Here is a 10,130-nt window from a genome sequence, read left to right on the forward strand (position 1 = left end):
ACTGGAGGACGTTGCTCACATAGTGATAACCTGAGAGGTGGCTGGAATTGTCCTCTCCCTGTCTTGTGTGTGAACATGGATTTGAAAAAAATTCCAGCCGCAGAAAAAATACAGACAGACAGACTAAGAGGCTGTTAACTGCTCACCTCTCCCCATCTGTTGCTTTCAGCCATGAGGTCAATCAGGACAGCTGCTCAGCTGATTCGGATCCCCAGTGATGAATTGAAAGGTAACAGAAATCGATTGCCTGTCAAGCTCTGACCTCAACAGCTGCGGGCTCAGAGTAAAACTGTTTGCAACAATATCATCTGTTCTGTTGTCCAGCCTTCTGTTTTGTGAAATATTGACTCTGGTTGAGGGAGAATTATTCTGACAAAACATCATGTAGAACACCAGCCGAAAGAAAAAATAACCTGTGGATAAAATCAGACAGGCCTTGTTGTTTTTGGAGGTTAAAATTACATTTATTCACCTAATTCACCTAAGTGTTCTCATCTCTCTCACAAAGTGTCCATCATATTCTCTGTTAACAACCTATTGCATGTTTGTTTTCCTCCATCAGTCAGGGATGGGCCAAGAATAGACTGAGTTCACACAGGACACCCCCCCCCCCCCCATTTTATCTGTCCTTGAAGCAGCAGCACTGCCATCATGTCCCAAGCCTCCAATTTCATTCTCTGAGAAATGATGTGCTTGTCTGTCACCTGCTCAATATTTTTCTCCTTTATCTCAGAGAGAGACAGAAAACTTCAAGCTTCATTTGTCAGCCACATCAGCTGGTAGGTTCCAAAAAATGCATTTGCTGCATTTATTTACATGTATACATTTGAGGTAGCAACACACTGCTTCCTTCATTGAGGCTAAGTGAAGATGATCAAAGAGCGCCTCTCTTTCTGTTCTAACAAAATAAATTTAGAAGTCGGCTGAGGGAGTGGAAATATATTTATTTATTTATCGTCCACTCTTGGGTGGCCCTCAGGGCTGCCAAACAGAAACCCACCAAGAAGCCACAGAAAAGCCTCCAGTTGCCGCCGCAAATATGTACAAATGACTAAGATGCCAAATTGAGGGTATAAAAGATTGAATTAGGAAGCAACAACCCAAAACTCAAAAGATGAGACTGCCCAGCAGGCTCCCTGATGCAGGGCAGAGATTTTAAAGCCTTCCTCCCCAGGCCAGGTCCCGCTTATCGAGGACCAGTCTGGGCAGAGCTAGAAGGATACAGGACGAGGACAAAGGTGCCAAAGCAGTTTGTTCTTGTTTGGGTTCAGACATCAGCTGATCTTGCCCTCAAGGTCACGCTGAGTTTAAGCACAGTGCAGTCATCTCTGAAGCAGTTGGAGCTTCACCGAATGACCTGACAATAAACCTGCTGCGCTGCCGTCTTTCTCTCATTGTACCACTTTATCACACAAGTGATCTGGGGATTTTACACATTAAGCCACGCTAATTGATTCAGCTTAAAATGCTCTCAGAGCACTGGCTCATCAATCTGCCTTTCTTCTGACGGAGAGTTCAGAACTCCTGCTTCCTGAAATGACCATGAAATGAAATGATTCATCCACTTCAATTAGTCATGTCAAAAAAATGGTCTGCTGTGATTATTCTCTTCTTTTCTTTTCATGCTATAACTTTTACTGGAGTATTAGAAGCTGTAGCTCGATGACTTAAAATGCACTTAACAAATACAATATTCATTGTGACATAATTGTGTGTCGTGCATAATTTCCTAACACAGCATGACATTGGGTAAAAGACCATTTATTTGTAATGTGTAAAGCCAATTTGTCACATTTATCTGCATTTCTTGATAGTGCCCCTCTTCTACTTGTTCAGTTTCTGTGTTTTCAGTTTTCAGTTGTCACTCTCGAGCACTTGTTTTGCTCCTTCTGACAGCTGAATTTCAGCACGTCACTGAAAAAAGAAGACTTCTTTTACTGAAGTAATCTTTCCACACACCTGGGAATGAGGCCCTGCCATGTGGGCTTTCTGCTTGGGAAGTATTTTAATGGTATTGTCTGTCTGTGTACGCTTTTTGCTGCAGTTTTTTTTTTTTTTTTTGTTGTTTTTTTTTTTCCGCTCACTGTTTCCTCAAAAGCTCCTTCAACTGCTCTTAGCTGTCAGGTTCCTATTTCACACACTTTTTTTCACTTAACCCATCTCAATGCTTTTCAGTGTGTGTGTGTGTGTCTGTAGTTCATTTTTCATGTGTACAGGAACACAACATCCCTTTAATCAATATAAAAAAGAAATACTATTTGGCGTAATTGAATGTCATAATTAACCTTTTATATTTTAGTCAGTCAGTCTAAGCCAGTGGAAGGAAACACTCCTACGCTCTCATATATCATCATAGTCTACATATCTGTTTGAACTGGTCAGAAACATCCAGAGCTTGAGGGTCTTTCTGTGTTTACTAGATGATGAGAAGTGGCTCATCCCAAGTTCTTCACTTTATCCATATATATTGGCTCTAAGCTAGCTGGCTCAAACAGTCTTACTCAGAAATGCAACATAACAAAACTAAATCTTTTGCCCTGCAAGCATAATGTGTTGTGCTTTCATAGTGTATGTTCTGTAAGTGTGGTTTATTGGCTCCCCCTGCTGTTTGAATCAGCCAATAATCAAACACTTCTTGTCCTTGAGGGTTTTCATGTCAGCATGCTGTTTAGCTGAGCTGCCTGGTGAAGGTAGCTGGTGGAATAAACTGTGAGTCCTGTATTTATCCTGAAATCCAATTTTTCCTAATCATAATATTTTTGAAGTCTGTGGGCACATAGAAGACTCTCGCAATTTCAGTCACGCACGAAAAATCTGATGTTAAAGTGAAAATAAACTTTGAGAGTCAAAATTTACACAGACATTATTGTTAAATTTGGCCAAGTTAAATTACCAAGAGTCTAAGGCAAGGGCGCCTCTTCTGAATAAATGCTTCATATTGTCATTCGCATTCTCCCCATTTTTCGTGCTTCTCCATCAGCAGCTGAGGATGACCACACTTCTGTGGGACGTCAGTGAGTTGCTGCCCATCCTATTTCCGGTCCTCAGAGGAGAGCCTGGCAAGGTCACAGACAAAAGAGGTCTGTCGCTGCAGAAGCGCTCCTTCCTCTCCCATTGCAGCAGGTCAGACAAGGTGACGGCTCCCAGCTGGAAGTGATTCATGGGCGTCCTGTACAGCATTTAATCAGAGAGCTCCCCGAGCATTTTATCATACTGAGTGCTGAAATCAGGTGCAAACAAATGAGTGTGATCTTTTTAGTGCTCATCTCAAGGAGAGAAAAAGTTCAGCAGTTGGGCTGAAATTGGTGTGGAAATATAAGAATGAAATTATTTACAGGAGGTATATGTAAGTTCTGCCTCAGCTAATAGCAAAGAGATTCATTTCTAATCATCTCATGTTGTTTTGTTGAGGCCAAACATATATACAGTATCCCATACCAGAATAGAAAACACTGATACAAAAAGAAGACTATTGCAGTTAGAGCAACTTTGTTGATGACACAATATTGTTCACCTTCACTGATATAATCTGGAGTCTGTATCTCCTTGAAGAAAATTTAATGGAAAGTAGTGATGTATAGCTAAGAATCTGTGCCAAATCTGCCTCATTTTTTCGGCACTTTGATTTATTTTCAGATCCCTGTGTATGCTAAGTGAATGGATTTCTCTAAGAGATAGAAAATCTGTAAATCAATGTGACACTTTTCCAGCCAGAGGAATAAAATACAAGATTCTACAAAATGATCTCCACTGTGGTGCACCAACACTGCCAGATCTTCCTTTTAACCCAAATGAGGTAAAATATCATCTGAGGTCTGAATTAAATCAACACATCATGCACTTCTCCTTCAAAAGGTGAAAGTACTGTTTTAAAAGAAATGGCAGCTTTATTGCAGTTTATCTCCAAATTGCTTTCACTGCTGTCATTTGGGATCTCTCTTAAGAGTTGCCCTCGTCCCCTCGATTTAATTACGTTCTGTGTTCATCTATGAGTCAGCTCAGCTTTGGCAGTCTCTCTGTTGTCTGCTAAATAAAACATGATGCATCTATTTCTGTCTTCTCCAAAAACACTGTGCTCAGGAAGTGACTTCTGCTGCTCTTGCTTTTCGTCAGGCTTGTTGTCACGTCACAGATACATCTGACGCTTGAGCTTTGATCAATGACGCCACGTTCACAAAACATTACAATGTTACACCTGAAATAAATAGGACAGTGTTACACTGTGTCTGAGAATTGTGTATTATCATTGAATTTTTACACGGGGATATTAGTTAAATGAGCAGTATAAAGCAGCTTCCTCACTAAGCTCTTAGTGATGAGGCCTAAAAAAGCATAAATTCATTTTATCAGTGTTTCCTAATGATAATAACGGTAATGACACGTATCATAATTAATGATAATTATAGTTATATAACAGAAACATTAGTTTGACCTCATGCCCTCTTTTCAGAGCCTGCAGTTTAATTAAACAGAAAGTTTTACAACCTGGCAACCCCGAAACGATTAATATTAACCATTCATTTTTGGGGTTGCCAGGTTTTCATTTGTAAACCCTTTCCAAAGTGGGTTTCTCATGTATATATTAGATTGAAATGTCGACAGCGTTTCCATTTAATCACAAGAAAATGGTCAAAGAACACTTAAAAAAACAAGAATTTGCGAAGTGTTAATAAAAAAAAAATATCACTGTGGTAGTTCAGCTATTACTGAACATACATCCAACCCACGCCATTATGACAATTATCTAAATATATGAGACGTTATCTTTTTTTTTTGGTAAAATTGTCAAAAGGGCGCTTGCAGGCCAAAGCCATTTGCGCACTGGCTCCAGACATTACGGTAGGAGTGTGTCCAGGTAAAGGTGAGAGAGGGGCCGACTCAGGAGGGACGCAGCGGGATTGTAACCTGTGGTCCGGATTATTTCATGAGCAGCTGGCTCAGGTATGACTGAAGGAGGTCCGAGGGAACACTGAGGTAAGTCCACTGATATGAGCTTTAAAGTGATTATCCTGTAAATACAGGACACGTGATGTCGATCAGATCGTCTATGAAATGTCTCTGTGGCTCACCCGTTTCTGAGAAAAATGCAGATGCGATCCGGATTGAACATGAAAAGAATATGGCCTTTTAGATTCTCGTGATTTGATAACTAATGAGGTCAGTGTCCCTACAATGGAGCAGTAAGATTTTAGGTGGAAGCTTGCTACTTTAAAAATCCATCTTCATTCATGTTAGATTATTCTCCAGATGTCCTAAAATCACCAGATCAAGCCTAATAATGAAGTATAATTTTAACTGTAGCTTCATTTTTGGCTTTAATGCATTTTGAGCATATCAGACTGTGGATATGATACAAAAGACATCTGATGGGATCATACAGGCATCACAAGCCTGATCCTTTGTAATGGAGTGTGTGTCAGATGATTCAGTACTGATGGGATCTCCTGTCCTTCGCCCTGTCAGGCCATCTATGGAGCTGTGTGGTCCCAACATGAGTGAGCGTGGAGGCTCTATGTGCCACAGCGTCGCCCTTTGTCGCCTGCATGCCGGTGGGCACCACATCCACCTCCCCCACCAGCCGTGGGCCAACCACCCGGCCCCGGCCTCGGCCTGCAGCCAAGCCGTGGCTGTCCGACACAGGGTGAACGGAGCCACGGCTGCCAGCTGCAGCAGCCCGGAGTGTGCGGCCTCCAGACTGGAGGATGCAGCAGCAGCATCAGATCGGGGCATCTCCACAGGGAAGGTGCTGGTGACGGGAGGAGGGGGATACTTTGGTTTCAGGCTTGGAAGGGAGCTGGCCCGTCAGGGGATGTCAGTCATCCTCTTGGACCTGAACAAGTCTCCCTGTGATGTCCCTGATGGAGCAATCTTCTACCAGGTATGGGTGAGGGGCCTGAGGCTGCCCTGCTGTGCTGCTGGATTTCATTTAATAACTTTGCTCTGTACTAGATAATTTAATGCCACCCAATACTACTTAAACACAACAAGCAAACAGCAAACAGCATCTCCTTGTCAATATTATATCACAATTATACAGAAAATAAAAGGTGTATCCATTTTCAATGAGCTGACTCCGCTTCACCTTAATTAGTATTCTAGTTCAGTTTTTTCATGACAAATAATCTCACCTAAATGTCAGCCATCTGTCTTTAGTTTGTGTTCTAACTTAGATATTGTAATAGTCTGAATTTATAACCTTACCTTGAAAATCAACAAAACTGGAAATTCACATTGATGACTGACACTGGTCAAGTAAAATTTTTTTTATATTTCTCTTTTTTACATGGAAACTTGTGTAATCTAGCTCAGTGAAATGCAGCACGTTTTAGTTTGGGACATAAATGACATGAAATACTCAGCACAACACTGCACTGAGCACACAGACTTAAAAATGGACTCTAGTGTTACCTTGCGTCACCAGTGTCAGTCTGCGTGCTGGTTGGAAACAGACACAGGTGAGTGATCTGCTCGGAGTGCCAGCTGCTGACTCGGTCAGAGAGGTCGGAGAAATGATTCAGGTTTCACCTGCAGCCTCATGGCACACTTACCTTAATTATAACTGTCCTTTCATGAGAGAGTTATTGATGTATTGTGTCACTTAAACTGACACAGCTAATGCTGTGTGGCGAATGCACAAGTATTTCTAACAAATCACGACAACGGTCGAACTCAATGCCTTACTATCACTGGAGCACTTTCTGCCTTCTCTTATGGATGGATCGCATTCATACAGAGTGGTGATTAACTGATGTTCTTCTTCTGCCTTTTTCAGAGTGACATTCGAGACTATCCCTCCCTTTATAAAGTGTGTGAAGGGGTCGACTGTATATTCCACACTGCGTCTTATGGCATGAGTGGACCAGAACAGGTGATTTCCCCTCATCATCTAACAAAAGTGAAGGGACACACCCGAACCCGAGCCAATGTTGATTCCTTCTTACATCTCAGCATTGGCTGCTAACTATTTTTTTCTCTAACTCCACACCCTCAAACACACCTCACTGCAGTTATTTCTCTTGTTGATTTCTTTCTTTTTTGTGTGTGAGAGAAACATGACATGGAAATAATCTCTGTCAGGTGCTATTCAAGGTACCCGACTGTCCGATCATTATTGCACCAAAAGGGAAAGGTATTATTATTATCTAGTATAAGAAAGAGTGTTATGAGGTAACATTATTTATGTCCTCTTTGTCTCCAGCTGCGTAAAGAGCAGGTAGAGTCAGTCAACATTGGAGGGACGAATAATGTTATAAATGGTAAGTGTACGGCAGTTTTCACCTTCAACGCCATGCATTTTTTATTCACACTGATATAACTATCAGTTTTCAAATCTCATTTGGACTCTGAAGATACTAAGGATTCCCTCAAATGTGATTCCAATGAATGACAAAGCCAACAATATATTCCAAAGATTATTTTGGTTAATGTGAGGCTTAAATGCTGAGATACAAATTTATATAAATAAAATGGATTTAAAACAAAGGTTTTACTCAGATTTTGCTTGAAAATAATCTACGACCCTATGTCTGTAAGATATCCAGCCAATCTGATAAATCCTGACTGATATCTGTACAGACCGAGCACCATTATTGTACCAGCACCTCACTTTCTGCTCTCTCTCAGTCTGTAAGGAGAGGAGCATCCCTCGTTTGGTGTACACCAGCACAATCAATGTGGTGTTTGCGGGGAAACCGATTGAGGATGGTGATGAGGATTCAGTGGCCTACGTGGCCCCTGAGGTGGTAGGTGAAAATGACAAGCGGTCTAGGTATTCACCCCAAAATTATTCTAAATGCTGATTTCACTAATTCGGCTCCAAACGTTGGGGTGGAACCGTGTTTATGTTTATCTTCCAGCACATTGACCACTACTCCAGAACTAAGGCGATCGCAGAGCAGATGGTCCTCTCAGCTAACGGATGCTCCCTGAAAGGTGTGAAATGATCCATATATGTGTGTGTGTGTGTGTGTGTGTGTGTGTGGGTCTGATGGCCGTGTAATCACAGGGCTGCACCAAAAGGGTGTAATCGCAGGTGACAGCAAACATGTCGTTTGGATTCTGTCTAAAAATGTGCTGGCGTGCTTGTTTGAAATAGTCAAAGACAGTGAGGCGGTGGTAGCCATGGAAACTCAGCATGCAGTCCAATTCAAGCTGCGACACCAGTGATTACTCCGTCATCAGACCCACACACACATTTAGAGCTGGACGCAATAGTAGCAATGAGTGCAGAAGTCACAACACACATGCACACACACAGGGAAGAAATACGAGCAATCTTCTAATGCCTTGTAATAATTTATTGTTGGACTGCGTGCTTTACATTAACAGGTGGGAGGCCAGTCGTCCTCCTTCAGTGCAACACTACACCCCATCTGTGATCATCATCTTATATATTCAGTCAAGCCCAGAGCACTGAGGTGTCTCCTGCAGCTCGTGTCTCTGTGAGGGGGGATGTGGTTTAGGTTTGGAAGACTGACAGCCGTGGTGGCATGAAAACACATCAGCATTGGTGGAAAGACATCAAATACATGAACCTGCAGTCTCTACGTATATTTGATTGGTGTTTGTGCTTTATTTTATCATATTCCACTGTCTGCTTGTACACAGCAACACTAGACTGACGTGAGAACTGTGGTCAGTTTCTCTGATGCACAGAGAAGAGGAGCCTTTCTGTGCGAAAACACTCACACTGATTCCAGGCAACATTTCTGCCTGATTTAGTGGCTTCATGTTTGAGAAAACTCACGAATGTTCAGTAAAGGTTTGTTTTGCATTTTGTGAAGGAGGAGAGCTGCTGCAAACTTGTGTCCTCCGACCGTGCGGCATCTACGGACCAGAGGAGAGGAGACATCTTCACAGAGTGATGGTGAGAGACTGACACAAGCTTAAATGCTCTCTTATCATAAAGATTCATTCCTTTTTGTGTTGGCACTGGGAAAACTGCGCATCTTGCAGTCTTTGAAGCCTCCCTGGCAGAGTGTGAACCAGCCTAAAGCGTTTCCATTATTGATGAAACTCTCCAGGCATCTAGTTACAGCTGCCTTTTCTTCCAGTCTTTCCTCCACGATGCAGCAGTTCGGGGTTTATTGCCGGCCAAGAGGCCACAATATAGTATGTTAACAAACACTACTAAATGTTCATAATCATCATTGTGTGTTTCAAAAGTCTCAGTGCATAATATCAAACTCGGCCCTTACTTGTCATATTTGAAGAAAACTAGAACGCTCTGACACAATATTTTTAAAATAACAGCTTCTCTGGCTGGAAACAAACAACACAAGAAAATCTGTGTACTTTTTCTCCTCCGTCCTCTTTGTCTCAGGTGAACGTGGAGCGGCGGTTGTTCAGTTTCAGGTTCGGGGACCCCCAGGCCAGGATGAACTGGGTGCACGTAGACAACCTGGTGCTGGCTCACACTCTGGCAGCTGAGGCTCTCACACCGAAGAGGAGCTGTGTTGCTGTGAGTCACACCGCTGACCACGAGAACAAACTGAGACTCAGACTGACATGATCTGACTCATTGGATTTATGAAACCACCTGGAATAAATCTATTCCTTAATCTCTTTAAATTTAATCCCTAACTACATCAGGCCTTTAAAGATGGTTAGAGTTAAAACTGGGGACGAAAAGATAAGTCTTGGTTGCTTTTGTTTCAGTTTTTCGTTCCTGTACAGATGGGACAAGATGATATTAGTTATAAATATCTATTATGATCCCTTATGTAGATTAATTAAAATAATATCTGCTGGGTTTTGTTTTCAGCAGACTCATTTCTGTCCTTTCACAGAGCGGTCAGGCCTACTTCATTAATGATGGCGTCTCAGTCAACCTCTTTGAGTGGCTGACGCCTTTGGTGAGTTGAAGGGTACGACCGGAAAAAATATACTTATTCCAATTTCAATTGTTGACTTTTGTTTTAACTTTTAACTTTTTTCTATTCAGTTTGAAAAGTTGGGCTACAGCCGGCCATTGATAAATCTGCCTGTGTCATTGGTCTATTCAGCAGGTAGTTCTCCTTCTCATAGTGGTATAATCTTCATTATACTATAATTGTCTCTAAACATTTGCAGAGTTGTCCCTAAAATGTATTATATGTATATTTATCCTCTATTTTAAAGCCATCCTGGTG

The 10,130-nt window shown here is 41.9% G+C and overlaps 1 protein-coding gene across 1 annotated transcript in view; it reads left to right on the forward strand.

The window, feature by feature from the left end:
* sdr42e2 (short chain dehydrogenase/reductase family 42E, member 2) overlaps nucleotides 1-10,130 on the forward strand; it is a 20,394-nt gene that overhangs the window by 7,776 nt on the left and 2,488 nt on the right. Inside the window, exons 3-13 of the mRNA XM_029508016.1 lie at nucleotides 2,981-3,123; nucleotides 5,464-5,878; nucleotides 6,773-6,868; nucleotides 7,199-7,256; nucleotides 7,624-7,742; nucleotides 7,857-7,932; nucleotides 8,784-8,866; nucleotides 9,323-9,460; nucleotides 9,789-9,854; nucleotides 9,944-10,007; nucleotides 10,120-10,130. The exon at nucleotides 10,120-10,130 is cut by the window's right edge and continues 63 nt beyond it. Of these exons, the coding sequence (XP_029363876.1) occupies nucleotides 2,981-3,123; nucleotides 5,464-5,878; nucleotides 6,773-6,868; nucleotides 7,199-7,256; nucleotides 7,624-7,742; nucleotides 7,857-7,932; nucleotides 8,784-8,866; nucleotides 9,323-9,460; nucleotides 9,789-9,854; nucleotides 9,944-10,007; nucleotides 10,120-10,130 (1,269 nt within the window). The remainder of the gene's footprint in view (nucleotides 1-2,980; nucleotides 3,124-5,463; nucleotides 5,879-6,772; nucleotides 6,869-7,198; nucleotides 7,257-7,623; nucleotides 7,743-7,856; nucleotides 7,933-8,783; nucleotides 8,867-9,322; nucleotides 9,461-9,788; nucleotides 9,855-9,943; nucleotides 10,008-10,119) is intronic.

Source organism: Echeneis naucrates, chromosome 8 (assembly GCF_900963305.1).
Source record: "Echeneis naucrates chromosome 8, fEcheNa1.1, whole genome shotgun sequence".
Taxonomy (NCBI): domain Eukaryota; kingdom Metazoa; phylum Chordata; class Actinopteri; order Carangiformes; family Echeneidae; genus Echeneis; species Echeneis naucrates.